Genomic DNA, 27,751 nt, shown 5'->3' on the forward strand with positions numbered 1-27,751 from the left:
TGTTCAGTAATAATAATAGCACTTAACTATTTATTGAGCATCTGCTAAGTGACAAGTACTTGACTCCTTCAAGTATTTAGTCAACAAATACTTTTTTCTGAATGTCTGCAATGTGCCAGGCACGGCTCTGACACCTTGTATTATTGTCATGGCAACCATGCAAGGTAGGAGTTAAGATTTCAGGGATCTACTTGAAGATCCTGAGGTTCAGAGAAAGGTAGGGAGTATGCTGACGGTCACACAACTGGTAAGTGGCAAAACCTAGAGTGTGACCACGGCGCCAACTTTTTCTCATTGGCCATATCCTAAATGGTGTTTAAAGTGCTCTTCCTGGCCCTGCTTTTGGTAGGAGACTGGAACCTTCTGGGTTGTATTCTTAATAGGAATATGATCCTAATCCTTCTAAACCTTGGCCGTAGTCACAACAAGGAAGGAAATTAGAGAAACATCCTCCCACATTTGAGAGGTAGCTTTGGTGCTTGGATGGGGAGTTAAGAGATACAATGTCCAGTCCCAGCCCTTCCACGGATTTCCTGTGTGTCCTTGAGATAATTTAACGTACGTGGGAAACAATTACTTTTATTTATGCCAACTGAGGAGAGCAGACCAGAAGTTCCCTGAGGTCTCTTTCAGTCAGTTTTTTATGGAAAAATGGAGGAAAGTGCACAAATCTTATTTTTAGTATATGTGCTGCCGAAGCGAGCACGGAAAGTGCACAAATCATAAGTGGATGGCTTGATGGAATAATTGTCACAAAGTGGACACACCTTTGTAACAGCACCCAGATTAATGGAAAATTGCCAGCACCCCAGAACCCGCCTCCTCTAATGCCCCTGGGAATAACCGATTGATTAGCTTTGCCTGTTTAAAAAATTCATGTGAATGGAATCATATACTATATATTCTTTTGTGTCTGGCTGATTTTTCGTATTATATTTGTGAAATTTATCTACAATATTATAGTATTTTTTCCACTCTCCTTGCAGTCTCAGTATTCAGTTATATATCTGTTTTACAGTTGCTGGACATTTTGGTAGTTATCCAGTTTGGATGAATAACAACACTTCAGTGAATATTTTTGTGCCTATCTTCTGGTGATGATTGTATTTTGTTTGTTCAGGGACTACTCAGTAATTTAGATTCTGCAGATCTGGGGAGGGATGTTGGACGAAATAAATGTCTTTGAAGGCAGACACATTGATTTTAGGTAGCTAGGTGATTTGTTTGCCTCAGCCTGACCGTCTGAGCATGCTAGTCAGGAACAGATGAAGATGTTTTCGCAGATTGCTCTTGAGGGTGTGGCCAGGTGGAACCTTCTCTGCTGTGTGTGGTGTGGGAGGCTTGCTCCCCTCAGAGCAAGGGCTCTGGTTGGATACAGGACGGGGTTACAGAAACGAAGAGAAACTAGATCCAAAAGAGATAGACGTCGGGGCTACCCTAGAAATCATTAAGATATCTCGTCAGCCAGATCAAGAGCTTGGAAAACTGACAACCTGGGGGAAGAATCTCTGCCGTGAGACCTAGAGAGTTTGCGGAGATGAATAAAGAAATAAATATTGATCCAGGCAGGCAGGCTGAATCTCAGAAGGAGCTCTCAAAGCATTTTCTGAACAAATTTACTCTGATTTTGTCAAATTTCTTTTTAAGTCTAATTTTCTTTTAAGGAAGCTTGGAAAAACCAGTCCCTAATGTATGAATCTTGAGCCAAGATGGACTTAATCAGTAGAATTACCAGACTGGGGGGAAAAATATGTATTTTCAAACAAGTGGGCCTGGGGGCCTTGCTGTGTGGCCATTCTGTGTTGTCACAGCTCCACTGCTTTCTTTTCCCACGATCTCTCGAGATTAGCTTGTCCTCTGTAAAACAGGGGTATTAATGTGCCGATCTGATGGGTTTGCTGAGACCGTTCGCTGCTGTAGCACTAAGAATAATAGTCATTATTCCTACTATTTTTCTGAATCTTATTATGGATGTTGCCTGTTTGACTCTGTATTTATAGGAGTTTTCAGGTAATTTCTTTTAAAATATAAGACTAGTTTCTTTTTTAAGTATGGTGAAACTAATAAATATTTTCCTACTTGCCCCGCTTTAAACTGAAATCAGAGGGAAGATGAAAGGAAGTGTTTGTCCATGGGTTCTTGGCAGGTCCCTCCCCAGGCTGAGTCAGTGAAGACACCCTTGGTTGTTGGAGCTGCTTTACTCGGTTAGTTCAAGAAGAGGCCGGTGGAGCTGAGAGTCATGGGGATGTTGGGTCATTTTGCACAAAGGAAAATCATAATTTTGTTTGAGAAAAATTGACTCTCAATTCCTGCAAGGCATTTTGCAAACAAGTTACTGGAGGGCTTTGGTGGGAGTCTCTGTGGGTGATTTACTTTTTTTTTTTTTTTTTAAGATTTTATTTATTTTATTTGAGAGAGATTGAGAGAACGAGTGGGAAGAGGAGCAGAGTGGAGAAGCAGAATCCCTGCAGAGCAGGGAGCCCGATGCGGGGCTCGATCCCAGGACTCTGGGATCCTGACCTGAGCTGAAGGCAGACACTTAACTGGCTGAGCCACTCAGGTGCCCTCTGTGGGTGATTTACTACACACCACCACACCCAGTATAGGGGACGCATCCTAACTGGTTGGGGTTGGTGAATCTTTTCACCTGTTAGTGATTCTGAACTAGCTGTTGGGGCACATGGTGTAGATTAAGCTCAGTTTTGCCCTCGGTGAGATTATGATCAAACAAGTGAATAATCTAGTGTTCTGAAAAGAAAACTTTTAGAGTGACTTGACCAAAGAGAACATTCTGAAATTCTAGTTCTGACTTTTCTACTAACTAGCTATGGCACTTCCGCTCTATCATTTACCATGGGCCTCAGTTTCTTTGTCTATCAAATCAGGAAGCTAATTTAGATTGGCGTTTTGAGGCAGAGTGGGGTTCTGTGAATTCTCTAAATGTAATACCTAGTTTTGGGTGTATTTGTGTTTTTCTAAGTGCTAGATTCTTTCACAGGTTCATCCCAAGCCAGAAGTTCCTTTGACCTCAGATTTTGGTACTTAGGAAAGTGGGGTGGGTAAAGGAGTGGTTTCAAGATATGACCTAAGTTCACAAAATAGTTAGTGTCCACAGCAGATAAAAAATTAAATGACCAGAGTCTTGTGACTGACTTAAGGCTATATGATTGTATTTAGATTTATTTTCACACCAACATTTGCTTTAATGAGCTCTAATACACATGCTGTGTTCATTAAAGGGTGTGTATATTTATATATAAGCTACATAAATAAATGTATTTAAGTAAATGGCATAGCTGGATTACGAAAGCTGTACTTGGCCTTCTCTCCTATCTGTTTAAATTCTCACTTCCCACATGACACAGTTGGGAGTGTCCCACCCAAAACTGGATTTGTTTTGTTGATCCAGACATCAAAGCAAATGTTAATTTAAAAACATTTGGTGATTGTCATAGAAATGACATTGGATTAATAAAATAAGAATAAATAGCAAATCGTGTTATTACTTAATTATTACTTTTAAGTTCTGACCTCTGTCCTCTTATACCCAGGGGAATCTACATGAAGCTGATGCAGGAGGACATATAGGGAAGAATTAAACTAAAAACTTTGGGATGTTTGTACTTCCAGTCATTTAGATGTTCTGGCAATTGATAAACAGAAGAAATAGCATTTGCCTCAGAGCGCAGGTAACACCCTTGTCTCTCCATTGTGTTCATGGTTCTCGAGATCTCGGGTGGTGGTGGCGAAAGCTGTCTGGTTCTACCGCTTTGGAGGCTGAGTGGACACAAGAATAAGGTGGGGCCTCTGGTCTGGCTTTGTTGCTGCCTTCCCTTCTTCAGGCTGAGGAAGGCCGTGGGACTGTCCGGGTCATTACTCAGGCCTGCTTATGTCATCATTCCACCTTGTCATGTAGTGGGGTTTTTTGGATTTTGTTTTGTTTTGTATTAGATTTTATTTATTTATCTGAGAGAGAGAAAGAGATCGAGAGAGAGCACGAGCAGGGGGAGGGATAGAGGCAGAGGGAGAAGCAGACTTCCCACTGAGCAAGGAGCCCGATGCGGGACTCTATCTCAGGACAGTGGGATCATGACCTGAGCCGAAGGCAGACGCTTAACTGACTGAGCCACCCAGGCGCCCTCATGTAGTGGGTTTTGAGCAAGCATTTGGCGTCCCAAAGAAAAGCAACCCCCATAGCTCTGTTCCTCTGGGCCGTCTTTGTCCATACCCTGGTAATCTTTTTCACTTTAATTATCATACGGGGGTCAAAGTTTTCTGTCTCCCGACTGCCTTTTGTGGACCAAACATTTCCTATTCTAGGTAAATTCCTAGTACACATTCTCAAAGTGCTGCTGGGAGTTGGTGATCTTACTTGGAATCGTGTCACATATGTGTTCTGTCTTGAGCTTTATTGGTTCATTATAACTTGAGGCAATCACGTAAATGAATTTCCATTATGAGACTTACAAAAGATTTTTTATTTCCATTTCCCCCACCCCCTCTAGTCATCTCTCCCTCTTCCACCAAGTATCTAGGATCTCCTTTACAATCAAAGGGAGGTGTGGTTGGGCCTTTAGAATTCTGCCTTTTGGCTAAGATCAAGTGTAGAACTCTGCCTTTAAGCAGATGCTTCCTTTGTGTGTGAGGGTGTGGATGGAGTTTGAGGGCAACTTGAAGCTCTTTGCTCGACTGGGCCAAAGCCACAGCAGTCTTTTTATTCTTAGTTGCTTTGTTTTCTCCCCACCCCTGAGGAAATTGGCAGTTAGTGACTTTGATTTTTTTTCTCCTTGATACAGATATGCAAGGGTGCAACTGTAGACAGAGAAAAAGGAAATGTTTACACATTTAGCAAATAATCAAAATACGTGGAGGGTGTGTGTGCGCACATGCCTTTGGCTCCATAGCGGGACAGGTGGTGTGTTTTTCTTTCAAGTGCTATGCATGTATGTATTTAATTAGAAGCACTTAGCACTTCTGATAGTACTTAGGCATATAGTCTCAGCAGTTTTTTAAGAAGGAAGAGGGTCCTAGGGAACTTTGACTCTCATGTAGTGGATCTGTGGGTTAATATTATGGCATTTTTTGAAAAGCATGGTTCTGGCCCCAGAATTTCAATCAGCCAAGGCTCTCCATGGTTTAGGGAGCAAGGACGTGGGAGAAGGGATTTCAGTAGTTCTTAAATCTGTAATTTAGCAGTAGCTCAAGGCTTTGTGCATCATGATCAATGAAGTGAGGCTGTGTCCCCAGGGTGTGTTCTGTGTTCCTTGAATACCAAGATGCTGCCCTGTGCTTGACAAGGCACAGCCCTGAGCTTGTTCAGTCAAGAGGAGACTTAAATTAGGGGTGTGGTAATTTACAGCCATTGTAGGAGGACCCATTAGTCTTTAGGCAAAAAGTAAAACATGCTATCTCTTGAGATTATGGTAGCTTTCAGAGCTCGAAATAGCCTCGACAACTTCCTATGACCATTACCTTGAACTGAGGTATAATCCCTCGCCAATGACTGATTTGTCAATACCATGCATTAATTATATTTGTCTTCTGTGTTTTAGTTTGTATTTCAAAACACAAATTGTCACTGTACCATCAGCTTTTCCTATTTTTGTTTGTTTTTACTTTATTCCTTACATTTGTGGTAGTAGTTCTGTGCTTGGTTTTAGATACATAGACTATTTGATACTGTGATATTAAGAGATTTTAGAAGAAAAGGTCATCAGCTGTCTTTCTGAACTATTCTGGGCATTTTGTACTATATTTATTTTGGGTCCAGCTTTTCCTGCCCTTGATTTCTGATTAGCTGTTCCTCCTCCTTGCCTTGGCCTCTCATCTTGCTTGGAAGCTTTTCAATAGGTCTGAACTTGGATGACTGTTTTGTTTAACAAATAAACACGATGTCAACCTTGGGAGAGAGGGAGACACAGGATGGAACTTTCCATGAATGCTTCTGGTTCTAATGCATGGAATTTCTGGAGCTGGGTCGTCAGCTTCCAATACGACGGTGTCCGGAAGTTGTTTCCTGCTCGAGGGGATTAGCTTTTACAAAGGGAAACGTGAATCCTGGGGCGTTTGCAGAAGTTTTGGATGATTTGTGGGATTTATAGTGTCTTGCAATTTGTAAATTTTTAAAATTAAAAAATGGATTATTTGCGTACAGAAGGGGGCTTTTTGGTTCTTCATAGTGGAAATGGGTCCTGAGTGAGGTCTGGTGTACAACACCCCTTTCTGAGCCTTGCACCCAGATGGAGCCTCTTGTGTTGTTGGGATAGTGAAAAAAACAAGTGTCAAGCAGGAAATAAATGGCCTTCGAGGAGGAGCAGACCTTCAAATGTAAGATTTCTCCCAACAGAAAATAGTGACACCCCAAACACCTATTTACATTGACCCACCCACAGCACCCCCTAGCCTGTTGGCCCTTTCTCTGGCCTCCCCTTGTTAGCCAGAGCAGCAGGCACTTCTCTGGGAGTCTGTGTCCGAGTGATTCTAGAGGGACAGAAAATACCCACTAATTCTACTGGAGTGTTGTAGGATTCAGAATGTGGTTTCCTTTTCCTCCCTTTGTGGCCCTCCTGAATCCTCAGAAGGTGGCCGCTGAAAAAAAATCGATGTGTTATGTGTGGTTGGTTGGTTGTACTCTTTACCTGATAGAATACAGTCAATTCTTGTTATTTGTAGTAGTTACAACGTTCTATAAACTCACCGCAAATACTGAGTTAGTGAATACTGAACCATTGGTTAAACCATGGTTTAACCAACTTAAATCATGTATAAGTTTAGGTTCCTGTGAGCCTCTGTCACAACATTTTCTCAGTTGATCAATACATAGCCTTGTTTCTTTTTTCTTGTTGTTGTTTTAAAGATTTTACTTATTTGAGAGAGAGAGAGAGATGATGAGCAGGGGGGAGGAGGAGAGGGAGAAGCAGACTCCCCACTGAGCAGGGAGGCCGATGTGGGACTCGATCTCAGGACCCTGGGATCACGACCTGAGCTGAAGGCAGACGCTTAACTGACTGAGCCACCAAGGCGCCCTCCATAGCCTTGTTTCTGTTTTAAGGCACCTTATTTAATATTGTTGATTCATTAGCATTGAACTCACAATCAAGAGCGCTGTAACCCATGCCTGAACAGAGCTTATCTAACGTGTTTATAGTATAGTATGAAACACATGTTTATAGTATGAATGCTAATCTGAAACAAGGCAGAGCATTGCCTTGTTCCACCTCAGCTGGGACCATGCTCGCAGGCCACTCAAATGTTTTGCTGCTCTGTGCATGTCCATGAATGTCCATTGAAAACACCGCTCATATTGATTTTGGGGTTACAAATGAATTTTGGCGAGTAGGCACATCCACAAATACCTATTATGTAACATAAGCAAAGTAATCCCAATTATTGCAGCAGGAACCCTTTTCAGTCCAGCTCTGTAGTTCATGTACCAAACTAATCATTTAAGGTAAAAAAATTGAGTTACAAGTTGGTATTGTGACCATTACCCAGAATACATTTTTAAACAGCCTCGTGTAAGATGAAGACCGTTACGGACAGCTTGCCCAGTTGGTCATTCCTGTTGTTGAGCAAATGACAACACTTCTGCCAGGCTTTGAACACCTAGAGGAAAGGAACAATGTCTTGTGTATCCCCATGTCCTTGGCCTGGAAGATGATAATGGCAGGCACATGGTGGAACCCCAGTGAGGGAATGGCTACTAAAATGAACAGATGAATGAAAGAGCAAGGAGAAGTCTGCTTGGTAATGCGTGATAGTCTACTTCGGGGCACCTGAAGAGTCTGATGCATCTTTTCAGCTTAGATAATGTCCTGTCTCCTGCGTTTATTAAATTAACTCATGTAAATGCTTACTAATTATCAGAGAAAGTAGTGTCTAGGAGCTGATGTAGCACGGAGGGTGTTGCAGCTGGCCTGAGAGAGGAAGAGCAGGACCGCCAACCATACTGAGAAAACTACTTAAGGGCTAAAACTGCATTTTAGTCCTTCTTCCATCTCACCATGCAGTCTGGCTGGCCGTTTTTTCTTTTCTTTTTTGCTCTTATTCCTACTGCCAGCTTCTCTCCTCTTCAGGCCCATTGCCACACTGCTGTGATTAGAAACCTTTCTAGAACATGGATTTAATCATCTCAGTAGCTTGCTTCAAAATCCCATTCTCCCCAGAAGATACAATTTAGAACTCCTTCGTGATCTGGCTTCCATCCCAGCACGCTTCCGATTTCTGTCCCTTACCACCCTGTGCTCAAGCGAAGCTGCACTTTGCACGGTTTGCCACGCATGCCTTTTAGGACTTTCGCTTTTGCATAGGCTGTTCCCTTTGCCAGTGTTGTCTGCTCCTTCTCCCAGATCTTCCCCTTTGCTGTGTCTGGCAAGATGCCCATCCCCCCGACAAGTATGAATCCTTCAAGGGAGGGGTCTATCTAACCATCTTGGTGCGCAGCCTCTAGCACGTTATGTTCAGTAAGTGTATTTGAATGGGTGAATGAATCTAAACATTATCTGGAGGGTTTGGAAATATGAAGACTTCAAAAAAAATCTTTTTGAAAAAAGGGATAGTAGAGTGTCAGTATCTACTCAGACAAATGGAAAGATGTGACCGTTCACTAGCTTTGTCTGTTGTACAAAACTGAGCTTTTCCACTCGGGGAACATCTACACTATGCCACGCTCCCTGGCCCCCAATATAAATATCCAGGGACTAGACTTAATTAAAGTAGAAGCTAGTTAAATTTTATGTGAGAGGAAATGGCATGCAATTTCAGATATTATCTGTTTCAATTATTTCCTGCAGATAACCATTCATTTCACCATTTCATGGAGCTACCGTGTCCAAGAAACTGGGCCAGGGGCTTTGGAGCATGAAAAGATAAGATAAGCAGAACACAGTTGCTTTTGTCTAGCGGGAGAGAAAGACAGGGCAGCACATTTCTGTAAAACAGGACAAAACGTACACATATTACAGGGAGTGCTATGGTAGCACAAAGGAAGGTGAGATTATTTCTAGCCTGCTCACTCCTGTAGAAGAGCTTGAATTTAACATGAGCCTTGAAAGGGTGCATTTAGGAGTCGGTAGGTAGCAGGGCAGACTAACATGGTTAGGGCATTTGCAAAGAGAGGGGACAGTATAAGCAAAGCACTCAGGCAGAAAAGTACAGGGTATGAGGGGCGAGTGCAGAGCATTATAAAATAAGACTGGAAAAGTACATTGGGATTTGATTTTAGAGAGATTTAATGACAGTTTGCTTGGACTTAATTCTGTAGGCATAAGGAGCTGTGGCAGATTTTTAACAGGAAGATTTTAAAAAGGAAATATGTGACAGCAACTAGCAGCAGCTAAAATTTGTAAGCACATATTGCGTGCCAGGCACTTTTTCTAAACTCTCACCACAACACTTTGAGGTTAGTACTACCAGGATCATATTTTATAGATAAAATGGAAAGCCCAGATTGGTTAAGTAACTTACCAGCATCCATAGCAAATAAGAGGTAGACCTGGGACTTGAAGCCAGAAAGTTTTATTTGAGAAATTTGGATTTTGAACCTGGTATTGAAGAATAGGATTCAAGGAGTCTCTGAACTTTCTGAATTATTTGCGAAGTGTTAGTATATGTGAATATATCTGATTTGTTTAAGGAAACTCTATAGCTTTAATCCTGTAAGAGGAAACACCAAAAAATGTTAATAAGGACTCTAGAAGCACCCTGTTTTGCTCTCACAAGTTCCCCAGTATATTCAGTGCATTATATGGTGACCGTATGCTTATGCTGTTTCTTAGGTTTGAAAAAGCAAAACACTCTCTCACTGCTGAAAATAAAAGGAAATGTCGAAAACAGTCTGCAAGAATTAGTACTATAAAGTGACAGGCTGTTCCTTGATTTGTGAAAAACAGAAAACGTCCAAGAAGGTCTTTTTTGAAGGTAAACATGAGCTATCCAGACCTTGGGACTTTTGTGATAACTTGAACGAGAAGAGAGCCTAGCTCTCCATTGGGCAAAAATTATTCTTTTAAATTTCAACAAAAGCTAAAGAAACTCCTGAAATCTGAAAGTTTTTGAAAAATGCCTACATGCTAGTCTGCTTTCAACTGGATCAACTTACAGTTAGAGGGACTTGTGGGGTGAATATTTATTAACCCATGAGACTGAAAATTCCTTGCAGCCCGTGGTAGATCGAAAGGCAGGTGCCAGTATGAATGAATGAATCCAGATTAGAGAATTGCCTAGCCTGTATCATTTAGAAATCAATACCTAAGTTTCGTTTAAAGATTTTAATGCTTTAAATATGTACATCTTTAAGATACTATTATCACACAAGTATAGCAAATGTAGTATTTTATTTTCATAGCAAAGTTCTGGATTCCCTACTTACTGGAGTTTTTCTTAATATTTTTCCCATCTTTGTTTCTCATTTTCTATTTTATATTTTTTTCCTGGTCCATTTGGAAATAAGTTACCAATACCGTGATGCTTCACTCTTAATTTCCTAAGAACTAAGGACATTCTTTTACATAGCCATAATATTCTTATTACGCACAATAAAATGATCTAAGATACAGTCCATATTCAGATTTGTCCACCAATTAAAAATTTTTTTTATCATAGTTTTGAGAATTTGATGAACGATTCATTGAAGGATTATGAATAGCAATTGGTCGTCATGTCTCTTTGGTCTCCTTTGTGAATTGTCTGGTCTTCTTGACTTTTTTGTTTTCTCTTATTTGGTATTTCATGATGTTAACATGTTTGAAAAGTCTCAGGTGGTTGTCTAGAAGAATTTCTTATATTCTGGATTCATCTGACTGTTGGATTCCTCATGATGAGATTCAGGGTAAACACACAGGGCTAACAAGAGAAGGTACATGCATGATGTTGGTTCGACTGCATTGAATCATTTGGTTAATTAAGCTGGCGTTCACTAGTTCTCTCCATTGTAAAGGTACCTAATCCCCTTGATAACTAATAAATAGTCTGCCGGGTAGTTCCCCGAGACCATGTGCATGTCTTGTTCTCTAAGAGCCCATTCACCCAATGGTTTTAGCATTTAATTTTTTTAAAGTTGTATTTAAATTTTAGTTAACATACAGGGTAGTATTAGTTTCAGGTGTACAATGTAGTGATTCAGCGCTTCCATACAACACTCGGTGCTCATCACAGCAAGTGGGTTAGCATTCTTTTTTGATTCTTATGTGCATCTGTTGTTATGGTGGTAGTTGTGATAGAGTACTAACTTAATTTGTGGTCACTTTACTGGAGAAAAATTCTCCTTTTCATCCCCGTGCCTGTTTGGGGTAAAACCTAGGCCCCAGAGACAGAGGGGCAGTGGAGGTGATGAAAGGGAAACATAAAAACAACTCTCCAAGCCTGTATTAACGATGAACTTGAACTTGTCCGGTGTTTTCCTTTGTAAGTGGGTGCACGGGAAAGTTCTGTGAGGAGAGGGAGATCTGTTTAGTTGTGGGGATTTGCACTTAAAATAATCTTTATTGATACAGATGAGGACAAATGAAGTTAAATTGCCATTCTGATTTCCTTCTAGACCAAGAGAATTCAGTAATAATGAGTTTTCATTAAGCAGCCACAATCTGAATAGATATTTGATGTGTGTCCTCCCATTTGAAAATGCCTCAGAAATATTTCTTTGGGAAGCATAGTAGATTGAAATCCAAAGGGCATCAAAACCATGGAATTCCTTTGAAAGGTGGAATAGTCAACAAATTGTTTAGTAGGGGGATTTCTTGATCTAGGTTTATAATCCTTTTGGGAATTCATCTTAAGGCTTTTGTACCCACCTGACTCATGACTGGCTTGCTCAGTGATTCGGTGTTATCTGATGAGGATCTTATTTCACTTTTGTGAAAGGAGAGTGTTGTTCTCTTTGTTGGGGGATGAGGGGGTGAGGGGGTAGCGGGAAAAGCTTGACTCCAGGCGATGCAATATAAAGCCTCCTCATCCATCTTGAAATTAGAGAGTACACTGCATGCAGTAGACCTTCTTCCACATGCAACTCATAATGAAAAGACTTATTTTTGATGCAGTTAGCTATCCCTCCTGCCAAAACAAAACCGTTCTTAACTCTTGGGGTAAAAACCCTACCAGGCAGTCTTAGGAATTCATTTATAATTTGTTTCATTTTTCCTTTCATTGTTTGGTAAGAGGATTTTGGACACTGTTTTTGTGACCAGGTAGACCTAGACCTCTGTATCCTCGGGAGCCATGAACTTTCACCTTACGTTACGTCTGAAGAAAATGATTTTGCCTTCGTTTTGATGGTATGGTGCACACACTTTTTTCTGTCATGAGATCCTACTGAGTAAGAAATTGACATGGGGTGGGCTATAAAATTTATATTCGTCTATCTGATTCTGTGTGTGGAGAAAGCTGAATACTCTCTACGTTTGTTTGATAAGTTTTCACTGTATTCTGGCTCATTATGATGTTACAGATTCTAGAATATGAATATTTAAGGTAATACTTTGCTAGTTCGAGTAGCTGAGCTTTATGGGTTTCAGGATGAGCAGTTCACTTGAAGGCATGGTTTTAGTTTTGGGTATTGAGATAATGGGAACCCCAAAATGTATTGGTTAATTCGATTAGCATGTGTCTGGCAAGTGCAATCATTCGATGCTTAAGGTTATAGGAAAGGTAGGATCTTTCAGTGATCACTTCCATTTTGCTCTTGGTCCTTTTGATGTATAGTGGGCCTCCTCCAACCCCAGCCCCATGTATGTGACAAAAAGTGGAGAACCTGGTCATAGTTTATCATGTAGCTAATAGCCTCATAGCATATTTGACACAATAATGAATGAGGAGGTATTGAAATATTTCCTATTTTTAAGCACTTCGACTTGCTTTCTGAGATGTAGCCTGATAACCCTAAAGAATATTTCAAATTCTAATTCTTTACAGAGAATATTTGTTGTAAAGGCTTATAAAGACATTGTTTGGACTTTAGAGCTAAACCTCATACCCGTCAAGCAGGTTTATATAACACTGAAAAATAAGCACAAATATGTAAGAAATCTTGCTAATGAACAGGGCTTCTTATTCACCACAGGCCATCTTTTGAGGTAGCTCATTTTGGTTGAGTTTTTCTTAGAGTTTGGCTTAATTATTAGAGAAAAAGTTAAAATAGCAGAGCTCTGGTTACTAGTGCCATGGTGGTAGTAGATGTCATCTTTTAGGCATGTCATACATCTAGTCTAAAGCAACATGAAGGCTCCATGTCTGTTTGTTGAATTAACATTTCAGATTAGTCGCTAACTTCCCCTGGTGTTAGGTTTCTCAGCCTGTGGGTCATCACCTCTCTTGACCTTCCATGGATTTCTGTTTTCTTCCTGCCTCCCCTCTTTCTACTCCCATGCCCGCTCTTAATTCTGTCCACCCTAACTTTTAACTTCAAGAATAGCAACTCTAAGCTGTTGTATTTCACTTTTTAAAAAATTACATAGGAAAAAGTTGAAAGAAGTAAGATATATTAAGATCATTTTAAAAATTCATATAGCCAGACCACTCCATACCAGACACTGTGTTAGGATCCCGCCATAAAAAGGCACTAAGAAGTTAGTCTGTAGGCAAAATACTTACATAAAGAGACTGAAAAGTACAAGTCACGGGGTGAGGGTGGCAGGATGGGCACTGGGGGATGGCTTAAGGAAGGATGTGGTCAACTTAAGCTGGAAGGATCGTTCTTGGCCTCATAGTAACTCGAGAGTGGAGTTTTTAAGGAAAAATTCCCCAGGGAGCTGGGGGTGGGTACTTGAAAAGGCAGTGGGGGGGATTCTCCAGGAATGGAGAAATTAATCCCTGTGTTTCATGTGTTGGCCCTTACTGTTGGGGAATGTGGTGACTATAGATTAAAGGAAGATCTGGAAAGGGCAAGGCTTTGTGAATGCTACTAGATGTGGTGGATATGCTGCAATTGAGGAAGGAGGTGCCTGGGTCGCATCTGGAAGGGACCGAAACTCATGAACAGGGGTTGGTGATGGGACTCAAAGTCTTGGTGAAGTCAAAGAGAAGTGGAGGTGGCGGAGGGCGTTGGAGGGAGCCAGTCAAATGGGAAGATGTTCTCAGAGAGTTGGATGAAGTGAGGAGTCTGCCTGTGAAGAAGCTCAGGATGTGACCATGAGCATATATTGCTAAGAAGGCCCTGTTGTTTGATTTCTTCCTTCCCACCATACTGTCATTCCTTGGGAAATATCATCCCCACTGTCTCTCACACGTAACCAGTGAGGACTGCACAATTTAACACCACACCGATTTATCCAGCAGCTTCAAGTCCTCCACCTTTAACTCAAGCAACCTCAGACATGAAACTTTTAACAATCCATCTCCTCGTGTTGAATTGCTTATTTTTTAGTACTTAGTGTGTACCTTATACAGACTATCACCTGTAGCCTGTTCTAGTCATATGTTTACATGGCTTTATCTCTTGACTAATGAGCCGCCTGAGCCCCAAGGATGGATTTTGTTTTTGTAAGTTAGAAAAGTAGTTGGCACTTCTATGTGCTAAATATTTGTGGAAGGAAGGAAGAGAAGAAGGAAGGAGAAAAGGGAATTGAAATTGAAGAAAGGGAGGAATTTGAGATCAAAGAATCCCATGCTTTAGGCACATGAACTCTGCAGGTCATGTAGGCTGGTAGCAAAAGCTGAAGAAGGAGGGCTCTCAGGTAAGCCTGTGGGTGGATAAGGAGAGTGGTAGTGGTCGTGGGGAGGGGAGTTGATATCAGTAAGAGGGAGAGGTCAGAGCAAAAGGGTGAGAGATGAGTACAGTCTTCCTTAAAGAAGTTGAAATTTAGAGGAAAGTTTACTGCCAATTGTAAAGGAGTTTCAGAAGACACAGTGGGGAATGGACTGGGAGAGGACTCGCTTGAGTCAAGATCTGCAGAAACCCATAACTTTGGGTAAATATTGCTTCTGTGTGGGAGATATTTCCATGAGAATTACTCTTAAGCTCTCACTCTGGGATGTCCCTTGGATCGAGTTTTCTGGGGAGATCCTCTGGAAAATGAATAGCGGCAGCAACAACGAAATTATCATTATCTCCTTCGTTCTTGCAACAACCCTGTGAGGTTCATATTATCTTCCCCATCTTCTGAACGAGGAGGGTTAGACTTGGAGTGGTTAAGTAGATTCCCAATCCTCACATTCCTCCTGAGTGAGCCACTTATTCTAGCCAATGCAGCACACACTAGAACCAGTGATGTCCCCTGGGAACATCAGATCCGCCGTCTGAACTCCTGAAACACTGCCAAACTGAAATCCACTCCCTGAGTGACTCAGTATCCTCTGCCAATTGTTCGAGCCCTAGAAGTTCAACTAAAACCACACTACCATCTTGGGAATCTAATGGGTTATACTGCTGCCTTCTGAAAATGGGCATTTGGGTTAATATTAAGATGAAAATATTTAAAATTAGAGTAAAATACAGTAAGAAGGGAGGAGGAGAGCAAGAATGCCTTCAAATTAGGAAGGACAATACTACTTAAAATTCACAGAGAATATTCATCAGTCTTCTAGACAACATACAGACTTTCAGCCTGAGTCAAGATGGTGGGCTGGAAGAGGAAGACATGGATAATAAGAGTATGTGTTATATTTATTAGAAAACAGTTAACTCATGGGGATTGTAGAATAGGGGCTATCAAAAGGTTAAAACATCTGGCGATAGAGGGTGTCTTAATTCGAGGGCGTCTTGAGGTTGGATTCTCTTCTGTGAGAGAGTCTTTTCTTTTGTGCCAGCTGTTGGGGTCTCTCAGTGGCCTCCTCAGGGTGTGGTCTCCTGAGAAGCGAGGCGAGGACTTGCTGTCTTAGCCAGCGGAAGACCCCCCTGAAGTTCACACAGGAGAGGGCCTGTGTGCTGGAATGAGCGTCCTCCTCCTCTGGCTGACCCAATGAGACCGAGGAGGTCTCTATAGTGCTTGTCCTTTGGCTGCCAGTTGTCTGGCTTATCATCTGCCAAGAAAATGAAGGAGTTAAATATGCATAACCCAGACAACAATGAGGCCAATATTTACCCACTTACCGAATTCAAATCCTTTTGTCAAAAATAATCCAACTATAAATGCAAAATTTTAATACGTCAACGAAACACACAGGGCCGGGGGGTGGGGATGGGTATCATAACTGTTAGTCTTTTCTTAACTTCCCTCCCCTCTTTTCTCCTTCAGTGCTCCTCAGTATTTTCCCTTCAACTCTACCCTGACCCCTTTCCTTGCCTTCTCTCTCCATCTCCGGGCTGTGTCAGACACTGAGGGAGGCTGGCCTTGCTTCAGAGCAAGTAATGCTCCATGCATTTCAAACTGGCCCCCCCAACCAGGTCCATCCCCTTTTTGCCTGTGAGGCATCTCTCCTCACCTCAGCAAGTTCATGTTCCCAAAGTCTTGGAGGAATCTGTGGAAACTGGATGATCCCTTCATGTTGGCAGGCGTGGGGCAAGTCCTGACAAGTATCATGTTCTTGATGACTGACCTGAGCTATGTCTGGAGGGGGGCTGCTGAACAACTGGAAATCTTCCTCCTGAGCAGATCCAGGGAAGGCAGAGTCACCACCTTCCTCGTCTTTCTGATGTTCTAGAAATTTCTCAAGCTTTTGCACTAGACTGTCCAGTTTGCTGAGAGTCAGTTGTGTGTTCTCTTCGGGGTACTTGTCTATCCACTGATTGCTTCCAGTTATGTCCCAACTGGCTATGGAGTCTGAATTGTTAGAACCTACGTCAACATCCCAGGCCAGGGTGATGCTGAGTTTGCAAAACTGCTTTGGGTCGTCCCGAATTTGGTCTCGTCTCCTCAGGAGTCTGCCTGTACTTTCAGTCCTCCACGTCCCCTTGGATAGGAGGGACAAGGATTGAAGGACCCTTGGGAGACATGTCTTCACAGGAGATGGTGTTCTCGTAAGAGAAGGTGTCTTCATAGGGGAAATAACCCACAGAGAGGCTCAGGTTTGATTCAGAGCTGCAGGCTGTGCTGTCTGATCCGTCGCTGCTGCAGGATGAGTGTGCCATGTTGTTCAGGGACTCAAATCTCAGGTCTCTCTCAACTCAGGAATCTTCGAAAGAAAGGAAAAAATAGGTGGGACTGGGGAGGAGAGGGAAGTCATGATACTTAAACAATAACATTATTCATTCCTTTTTCTATTTGTAACTATGCCATTCCGGTAGAAGTTCTTCCTATTTTTGTATTCTTTAATGAAGGACAAAAAAGGCCACCCCCTCCCTTGAAGAAATGTCTTTCTTTGTATGACAACCCTCTCGACTAATCCTCCCCACCTGCTACCACTCGTCATCTCTCTTGCTGCAGTTGAAACAATTTGTGTTTTAAAAGAAAAAATGATCATTGTATAAAATTTGAAAAACACAGAAAAGTATGAAGATGAAATTAAATATGCTTATGATCCTACTGTCCAGAGATATGGATAACCATCACTGAAAACATTTTGGTGGATTTCCTTTTCTTTTTCTTTATACGGACATATATGTGTACCTGTGTATTTGTACATATACATACACACATATACATATATGTGGATGTCACATCAGGTATTGAAGCTAAGATTATTATATTTTGTGGCATACCCTACAGTAAACATGTATATGGCCATTTTGTCATTTTTAACGACTTTCTTATTGATGACCATTAAGTGGTTGTTATTGTTTTAATAAATCTCCAGTAAACCCCCTTATCAATAAATCCTTGTGTCTCCCTCTATATTATCTGTGGCTTTAATGGATCAAAGATCACGGATAGATTAAACTGGAGTTGATATCAAATTGCTTTCCAGAAAGGTTATAGCCATTTAGATGCCCATCCTCCCACCATCTGTTGGCACTTTTTAGTGCAGCTTTTTCTGTGATGCCCCAGTAGGTACGTGGGGATGGGAGAATACACACACACACACACACACACACACACACACACACACACAGTGTCATGCCCTGCTCTGGTGACTGCCCACATGAAAAAGGTGCCGCCGGCTCCTGAGCCCTAAACTGGGGATGTTAGAAATCCTTCAGGTCCTGACTCACAGTGGCTAGAAGTCCAACTGCCAGAAGTCTGTGTTCTGGGACTGTTGGTTACTATGGCAACACAAGGCCCCAAGTTAGAGTCAGAAATGTGGGAAGAGAAAAAAAAGGGATAGAAAGCCACAAGAGCTATCCCCTTCTAGTGTTCTATTCTGTGCTCATCCCGTCTTGGGCTGAAGAGGATCCCCCTTGAGGGCAGAAGAACAAATGCGATGGCAGGTCTTTCCCTCCGGTCACATGACCGTGGAAGATGGCTCCTGTCTTAAGGGAGTTTAGAGCCTGCTTGCTGAGGCGGACCTAAGCAGCCTGTTATAGGACAGAATGGTAAGTGCAGCAACAGGACGTAAAAATAATGTCAGGGGAGAATAAAAGGAGGTACCTCACGCAGCCAGGGTGAGATTGGGGTGGGGATGTCAGGAAAGGCCTCCTGGAGGAGAGTACTTCTGATCTGAGTGTTTATGAGGGAGTAGAAGTTAGTGAGGTAAAAGGGGTAGAGGGGGCGCCCGGGTGGCTCAGTCGGTTAAGTGTCTGACTCTTAATTTGGGCTCAGGTTGTGAGATCAAGTCCTATGTAGGGCTCTGTGCTGAGTGTGGAGCCTGCTTAAGATTCTCTCTCTCTCCCTCTCCCCCTCCCCCTGCTCGTGCTATCTCTTTCTTAAAAAGGTCGGGGGTGGGGGGGGAGAGGAGTTGGCGGAGAGGGCCTTTCCGACAGAGGGGACAGCTTGAGCAAGGACACCCAGGTGAAAAACAGCTTATTGTGTGGGGAGATCAAGCATGATGAGGTAAATGGGGGTCAGTGAGATCATGGAAGGCTTTCCACCCCTGTTAGGGAGCTTGGATTTTATCCTGTAAGGCTGTAGTCAGGATGGTGGTATTCATTTATCAGGCATTCTTCCAGGTAATTCAGAATATATTGAAATACTTGGCACGATTAAAACAAAACTTACAGTGAACTTGGCAGCATGGATGTTATTGGTTGACTTTCCTGAGAATAGGATCAGTAGGTTTGCACGGTGTTGAGGAATGAATGAGAGGAAAGGATGTGAGAACAGTGAGTACAGACTATACTTTAGAAATGTCTGAATGAGAAAGTAAGAGAAGGAAGCAGAGTCAAGGTTAGTTTCTGCACCCACTCCCCAAATAAAAAAGGGGCAAGGAATCGATACAGGGGGGAGAGTTTCAAACTATAAGAGATTGCTGCTTTTGGAGAGAGTAAGGGTGGGACTCATGGCATGGGTAGAGGGATGGGTTATCCCCTGATATTAGAAGGAAGAAAGTGAAGATGGATATAGAGAAATTTGTAAGAATGCAATGCTGAAGACCTCCATTTTCTTCTTTGAGTTTCCCAGCTAGGCTTTTGTCTTATTGCAAGATTAAGTCTGCATTTTACACCAATTCTGTTAACTGGATAGATCTCTGTCCAGTTCTGTTAACTGCCTCCAGTAACATGAGGTGTCTTGGTCCTTCTAGAATTGAAAGCAGTATTCCTTCTGTTCACCAAGCCCTCCTACTTCCCAGGCTGCTCTTCCCTTAACCACTGTTGTGAACCCTTCCCTTTCCAATGGCATCATGAAATTACTTGGGAATTGGTCAGATCATAGCTCCACAGTGATCCAATCTGGTCACTTTGCCTTCACTGCTGTAGTGTTCTCAGTGGGTAAACCGTAGGTGGAGGTAGTAAATCTTTCATTGTTTCCAAATGTGCAATTCTGAGGACAAATGTGGGTCATATAGGATCAAAGGCTCTCAGTTGCATAGACTAAACCAAAAAAACTTCTACAGCAAAATCATCTTGATAAAGTCAGTATAGCAACCTCCAGCCTGGTGTAAACTGTGAGGCTATATGATACTGCTTTTTGGCCAATTCAGTGATTTTTAGGAAGAGACTAGGGCACCTACTCAGTTTCCTAGAGATAAAGCCTATGTGTACTTTGAACAAGTATATTCTTAAATTAACATTGCTTAGATTTGCTTTTGGTCCATTTTGTAAAAGTTTTAAATAGCGTTAAGAGAAACCATAAGGTTTTTACATTTATCAGAAAAAACACATGGATTTAAACACACACACACACACACACACACACACCAAAAAAAAGCCAAGAAATACAAGTCTGACTTAAAAGAACCTCTCAACTCATTGGAATCTATCAGTTGCTTAAGATCCTTTCCAAATATTTTTCTTTATTTCCTTTTAACAAGATTACATTTTTTTTTAAAGATTTTATTTATTTATTAGAGAGAGTGTGCATGTGCATGAGCAGCGGGAGGGGCAGAGGGAGAAGCAGGCTCCCCGCTGAGCAGGGAGCCCGATGTGGGGGGCGCGGCGCTCTCGGGGCTCGATCCCATGACGCTGGGATCACCAGCTGAGTCGAAGGCAGACATTCAACCGACTGAGCCACCCAAGTGCCCCTAACAAGATTACATTTAAAGCTTGCTGTGCCTCAGGTTTTTCACTGTTGTACTGGTTTAAATTTTAGGTTCTGTTAAATAAGATTGTTTTTAGGCAACTGTGTTTCAGGTGATGGAGTTGGGGAGAAAAACTGTATCTTCTACCCAACGGCTGGCGAGTAACCACAACTCCCATGAGTGCCTGGGGACCTAGGTTAATCCCAGGGGGGTGGAATTAGGACCTACAGACTCCCTAGCATTTATTGAGCATTTACTACATGCCAGGTCCTGTGCTAAGCACTTTATATGTGTTTGTTTAATTCTCACAGCAACCCCATCAGCTAAGTGTCATTATTTGTTCTGTTTTACAGATGAAGGAACCAAGGCATGAGCAGTTATGTAACTTGCTCACATTTCAAGATCATAAACCCTAGAACCTGGATTTAAACGTAGGAAGTCTGGCTCTAAAGCCCATACTCTTACTCTCTACACACTCTTGTCTCTCAGGGGGCTGACCGCCTCCCTCCTCCCTGGAAGATCCCTGGGAGAGTTGACCCAGCCCAAAAGCAAACCCGTGTTCTGTTTCCATGAAAGAAACCACTTTGAGTGGAGCTGTGTGTTCTAAAAGACGTGCAGGAGTGTGTGTGGTACGTGGGACTGGCCCAAAACAATGGCATCCACATTTGGGGTGGGCTAAAAGATTTAAAATAGGTGTTCAACTTCCTCTTCGGTATAATGAGACCTGGATCACTGTGCTCTGGCTTTTTCTAAAAACCCCTGTGACTGCCTCCCAGAGCACTGGGAACCTAGAAAAGCACTTGTGAATAGCTTTCTTTCCGTGAAGGTAAGGGAAAAGCCGTTTGTGGTACCGTTACCCATGGAAATGGAACACTTTGAACTAAATATAAACATTTGAATTGGAAAAATTATTTCCCAGCCTAAACCACCAACATTTAGAGTGATCCTGAAGATAAAAGGGTTTCAAATGGGGGAAGCTTCAGAAAAGACTTGAAAGTTTATTTATTTATACACTATTCTCTCTCTCCATGTTTACATATACATGTGCAATTGATACTTGAACAACACAGGGGTTAGGGTACTGACCATCCCCCCCACAGTTGCAAATCTGAGCATAACTTTTGACTCCCCAAAACTTAAATACTAATAGCCTTAAGAGATATTATATTGTATTGGGAAAAAAAGTCCATGTATAAGTAGACCTGTGTAGATCAAAGCTATGTTGTTCAGGCGTCAACTATGTGTGCATATACATACATATATTTCACTTTAATGTACAACTCTGATAGTGAAAGTGTCTGAAACTCACCTTCTCTCTTGTTCCAGAAAAAAAGGGCATAGTTTGATATATATATATATATATATATATATTTCATTCAGCTATCTTTTTTTCCAAAGAAGCAGTGACCTAGAACCTCTTTAGGGTGCCATGATGAGCAGTGTAGTCAATTCTAAAAGATGACTCAGCTCTCACCTGTAATAAGAGATCAGGGATTTTTGGTTCTTAACTAGCTTGTATTAATTTCTTTAAGGCCTTAATTTGATTTGCTGGTCAAGCTTCTCTTGGATCACAGTTAATCTAAATATGACCTGGCTCATCATCACCTTTTCTCTTAAAGTAAAATCATCCATAGTGAAACCTCCTGAGACTTTTAAATTTTTTTATTTTTTAAAAAGATTTTATTGATTTGAGAGCAAAAGGGAGGCGGGGGAGAGGGAGAGCAGACTCTTCACTGAGCAGGGAATCCAACTCAGGGCTCGATCCCAGGACCCTGGGATCATGACCTGAGCCGAAGGCAGACACTTAACCGACTGAGCCACCCAGGTGCCCCTAAGATTTTTTAAATGATAGTATGTCATGAATTTACAATGTTTTGGGCCTGAAGCTAGTAATAACGGTAACTTTAAAAATTGGAACACTTCCTAAAATCCACTTGGCTTGGTAGGATTTGGACCTAAATATAGAGTAGGAAGTTTCTAATTTAGAAGTTAAGCTACTGTTAGAGTTCATTTTGTGTGTTGTCTTCACTGAACCATAGGGTACCCAGATATCTGATTGAATATTTTTTTGGATGTGTTTGTGGAGGTGTTTCTAAATGAGATTAACATTTGAATGGGTAGACTGGGTAAGGCAAATAGCTCTCCCCAGTGTGGGTAGCCATCAACCTAATCTTTTAAAGGCCTGACTAGAACAAAAAACTGAGTAAGGAAGAATTTGTTCTGTCTTTGAGTGAGGACGTTGGTCTTCCCCTGCCTTTGGACTCCGACTGGAGCTTATTCTATCAGTTCCCCTGGTTCTCAGGCCTCAGGCCTTGGACTGGAACTATACCACTGGCTCTCCAGCTTTCAGATGGCAGATCTTAGGACTTTTCAGTCTCCATAAATGCATGAGCCAATTCCTTATAATAAACCTGTGTGTGTGTGTGTGTGTGTGTGTACCCATACCCATATACATATATTTACTATTGGTCCTGTTTCTCTGGAGAACCCAGTCTGATATCGCTGCTTATTTTTTATCTTTTGAAATTATGAACTAGTTTAACAATACAAAAATTATCACAGACTCTGTGATATGATACACTAAGGACACAGCATCATTTCTGTGGTAGTCTTGCCCATAATGCATAATCACAGCCTAAGAATGAGACAGTATCAGACAAACCCTGATTGTGAGCCGTTCAACGAAATAACTGACAAGTGTTGAGGTCATAAAAGACAAGGAAAGACTGAAAAGCTGTCAAAGACTACAGAACACCAAGGAGAAATAACAACTACAAATGTACTGAGGGGAGCACCTGGGTGGTGCAGTTGGTAAATTGTCTGACTCTTGGTTTCAGCTCAGGTCCTGATCTCGGGTTGTGAGGTCCGGCCGCCTGGAGACCTGTGGGCTCTGCACCCAATGGGGTGTCTGCTTGAGATTCTCTTTCTCTCTCTCTGTCCCTCTGCCCCTCCCCACTCCTAAGTAAATAATAAATAAAAGAAAAAAAGTACTGAGGGATTCTGGGTAGGATCCAAGAATAGGAAAAGGACATTAATGGAAAAAGTAGAGTGATTTCAATATGTTCTTTATTTAATAGTTTTATAATGGTATTATATCAGTTAATTTCCCTGTCTCATCATTGTCCTCGTTGCACAAGATATTGGTATTAGAGGGAGTAGGTGGGGGGATGTATAGATACTGTGTTTGCAACTTCTCTGTAACTGTAAAACATGGTCAAAAATAAAAATTTTTAAAAAGAATACATAAAAATATAGTAAATAAGAAACACCTATATACTTACAACTCAGTTCAGTCAAGTCTTAACATTTTTCATATTTAATTAAAAAAATTTTTAAATTTATTTTAAGATTTTATTTATTTGAGAGAGAGCATAAGCTGGGGAGAGACAGAGGGAGAAGCAGGCTCCCTGCTGAGCAGGGAGCCCAATGTGGGGCTCGATCCCAGGACCCCGAGACCATGACCTGAGCCAAAGGCAGACGCTTAACCATCTGAGCCACCCAGGTGCCCCTGATTTTTTTAAAGAAAAAACATTCCACATAAAACTTAAGACCCTTTGTATTCCTCCCTTTTCCCTTCTACCCAATTTTTCCCATGATCACTCTCTTGAATTTGATGTTTATTCACCTTAGACATATTTTAATATCATCTTTACATGTTAATATATGGTTTTATTTTTGGAGACAAAAACCAATGTAAATACGAATTTAATTTTAATACTACTGAACTTTACACTAAAAAATTGTTAAGATGGTAAATTTTGTGTTGTGTGTATTTTACCACAAAAAAAAAAAAAAAGTTGGGGGGGGAACTCAGTGTAAATAGACTACAAGAGATGTTCTTTAGAAAACAGGAAGTCTCCTTATTCCTGTAGCTTGTTTTGTTTTATAAGAATTATTGTGACAAGAGCATCCTTCTTCTAAACCAAATTCTTAGCTGAACTATTTAGTGTTTATTTTTGGGGGTAGGGAGAGGACACTGTACAATTTCCTACAGTCTAGTTACAGGTTTATTCCCAGACAAGACCTTATCAAAGCTCATGTACCTAATTCAAGGAGAACGGTGTTTTGGTGTAAAGCAAAGTTCAATGTTATTAAGCCTTTACCGATGCTACATACTCTGCTGGGAGCTTTCACATGCTTGGTCGTTTAATTTCCATGACAACTGCCTGAGTTGTGTATTTTATCCCAATCTTAACTTCTTGTACAGTTCAGATTACCCAGATCTGCCTTCAGAGTCCAGAGGCCCTCTGGAGGTAGGCTGCTGAGAACTAGCCCCAGCTGATTATACAGCTGGTGGACAGTGGCAGTAGATGAGGGCTGTAGGTCTCCCATATGCAAGCATTCAAGAGCAAGCAGGCACAAGAACTGCACCACAGCCTTCTTTTGTAAGCTCCATAACTGCGCCATCCGACAGAGCAGCTACTAGCCACATGTGGCAATTAAAATTAAAATCAAATTAATAATTTGGTTCTTCAGTCACACTAGCCACATTTCAAGTGCTCAGTGACTGCCTGTACCTAGTGGCTAGCTTATCACAGGGCAGACAAAACATTTCCAGCATTGTAGCAAAGTTCTGTTGGACAGAGCTGCCTTAGAAGGTCTTTATGCTGTGTCCTTTTGTGTATTTGGGTAGCACTCTGAACAAAAAGTTTCCTTAGAGGCAGATGGGACAATAGTCTAGCATCAGGATTTGACTTTCTTGTCAGGATCAGGTGACAAGATTTCCTTCAAAGCATCTAGAAAGAGGACTGGTGTCAATCTCCAGCAAGGGCACCATTTTGAAAAGTTTAGACAACTGGGTTGGATAGATTCTTATTCCCACTTCAGCATAAACAGAATATATCTGTACAATACTTATAGCCCACCATTAACACCATTTGATTGATGAAAAATCATTTGTGGCAGCCATTAGACTAAGCAACAACGCCCTGGTGTTCAGCAGATAATTGACTTGATTTTCTGTTTACATAAAAAGAGGGATAGAGAGAGAGGTGGAGAGGTGGTGGGAGGAGCAGAGGGAGAGAAAATCCTAAGCAGACTCCACACCCAGCATCGAGCCCTATGTGGGGCTCGATCTCACAACCCTGAGATCATGACCTGACCCAAAATCAAGAGTTGGATGCTTAACTGGCTGAGGCCACCCAGGCGCCCCTATATGAGCTTTTGATTAGTCATTCAAATGCTGACTGCCCCCAGAGTGTAGGTTAAAAATAATAATCCCCTTTGTGTCACAAGTGCCTAGGTTGAAGTATTTTGAAAAATAGCAGGCACTGTTAAGAGCCTGTGTATATTTCTGTCTCATTCAGTCCTTACAACAGCCCATCTCATTGGCATTGCTGATATTAACTTCATTTGGGTCTGACTTTAATTCCCCAGGGGCCTGTGGCCAGACTCTTGCATGATGGAGACGGTTGCTTCTTTATTTGAGAACTAAATGCAAATTATTTATACAGTCGCCAGACAGATAGGCATGTAGCCTTTCTTGTTTTATTTCCTAATGTTAGGGCTTATACTTACCTTGGGCCAAAACTGGTAGTGCCTCCCACAACACCAAACGCGGGGAATCCATATAGTCTTCTCCTAGCTCTCTGTTAAAATACTTCCTGTACTTTTCCAGTTTTTATTAATTTAACAACTATGTGCCTACCAATTGGGTGCCTGTCAAATTTCAGATCACTTCTAGCAACAGCAAATCCATTTTTAACTTGGCTGTACTTCATCTACAAAATAGAGATAATCTTTTCTTGTAGAGTTTTGGTAATGATTAGAGATTATGTATGTGGAATGCATGGTAAATGGGTTTTTTTTTATTCCATAGTTAAGGAAATTGAAACTACTTCCTCTTTCATTGGCACTGCTTCTCTGGAGAAGATGTTTTTATTTTATTTTAAAATTTCAAACATAGGGGTGCCTGGGTGACACAGTTGGTTAAGCGTCCAGCTCTTGGTTTTGGCTCAGGTCATAATCTCAGGATTGTGGAGACTGGGCCCCTGAGTCTGGCTCCATGCTCAGCGAGGAGTGTGCTTGTCCCTCTCCCTCCCTCTCTGTCCCTACCCTCCCTGCTCATACTGTGTGTTCTCTCTCTTAAATAAATAAATAAAATCTTTTTAAAAAATTTCAAACATAGACTTGTTTCCAACTCTGTGTATCAGAATCCTGTGTGCATTTAATAATTATATTTGTGTTTATATGATTATCTGACCATCTCCTTCCCCTGGGCTGGAGTGTCCACAAGAGAAAGGTGGATCCTTGTGGTTGTCAGGCAGTTTCTACATCCATCAGCTTGGTGCCTGGTCTGTGAGCCCCTCCAGGATTCTGACGGTCATAAGGAACCACCGTAGTTATCATCCTTTCTCAGTGTTTCACTTGGGAACTGCACTGGAGACTTTCCATTTCTAGTACATTTTCCAGTCAGGGTGGAAATGCCTGGAAGGGATCCTTTTGGGGCTAAGCAGAGGCCTGGTGAAATGAACCCCATCCAATCTGGACATTTAGTTCTTCCTTTGCCATTATTCTGAATTGGGTAGATGGTTCTCTTGGTGGAGAGAGTTTTCCACAAGAAATCTTTGGGGTGGAGGATGGGGAGGATGTAGACTACTCCGCAGGTGCTTTTAGTTATCTCAGAGGAAACAAGAAACTACAGAGCCTAGTTGGCATTTTACTACAGTTCCTTAAAAGACTAGCAATAAAATGCTCAAAATGCAAAGGTTTTGTCCCGGTTCTCTGGGGTGTTGCAAAGGAAGGGGGCGGGGGGAGGTGGGAATGAGGTATAGAAATCTAGGGAGATGTGCTCAAGGTTGATAATCCAGAAGGACCCCGAGAGTTCAGAGGTAGAAAGACTAGCATGCAGCTCCCAAACTAACCCAACGGGAGAAAATGTGGGTAGGAGGTGGCCTACATTGTTTTCCTTAAGTTCTGCGAAACCAGAAAGATGGTATGCCGTAACTGGAGAATGAATAAAGAGTGAATGTGGGTAGAAGCAGAAAATGTGAATACCTATTACAAATAATGACTAACTTCATTTTAATTAGAAGGGAATTAGGAGAAAAGAAGAATGGGAATAGGTGAGCCTAGGGTGGGGGCTTGGAGCAGATGCAGCTTGGATGTCTTGCTGCCTTTCTCTGGCCATTATCATTAGTCATCCCAGAGCTGCCAATGGCAGACATTGCCCGTGGGCCCAAGCTTCCTGTCCTTGCTCCCCCTCCTACCTGTAAATGCTTTTTACATGTCTGTCCAACCTTTTCTTCGCACAGATAAAGCTTTCTCTCCACTTCCCTAAAGATAAATCAAATTAAGCTACAGTAGGTTCCCCACCTCTGGCTCAGATCTC

At 41.8% G+C, this 27,751-nt stretch overlaps 2 protein-coding genes across 10 annotated transcripts in view; one reads left to right on the forward strand and one right to left on the reverse strand.

Annotated features, from left to right (window-relative positions):
* Window positions 1-27,751, forward strand: part of PPFIBP1 (PPFIB scaffold protein 1) — a 171,235-nt gene that overhangs the window by 61,247 nt on the left and 82,237 nt on the right. For 2 of the 9 annotated variants that reach the window (XM_081821370.1, XM_081821371.1), the window contains one exon: window positions 3,552-3,689. The exons of the other annotated variants lie outside the window; for them this stretch is intronic. The gene's annotated coding sequence lies outside the window, so the exon portion shown is untranslated. The remainder of the gene's footprint in view (window positions 1-3,551; window positions 3,690-27,751) is intronic. 9 annotated transcript variants of the gene reach the window in all.
* C5H12orf71 (chromosome 5 C12orf71 homolog) lies at window positions 15,641-16,999 on the reverse strand. Its single transcript, XM_006740838.2, is given in 4 exon segments — window positions 15,641-15,711; window positions 15,714-15,951; window positions 16,468-16,821; window positions 16,823-16,999. Coding segments are annotated over 4 exon segments (840 nt in total).

This window comes from Leptonychotes weddellii, chromosome 5 (genome assembly GCF_054177405.1).
Source record: "Leptonychotes weddellii isolate Sample4059 chromosome 5, ASM5417740v2, whole genome shotgun sequence".
Lineage (NCBI taxonomy): Eukaryota > Metazoa > Chordata > Mammalia > Carnivora > Phocidae > Leptonychotes > Leptonychotes weddellii.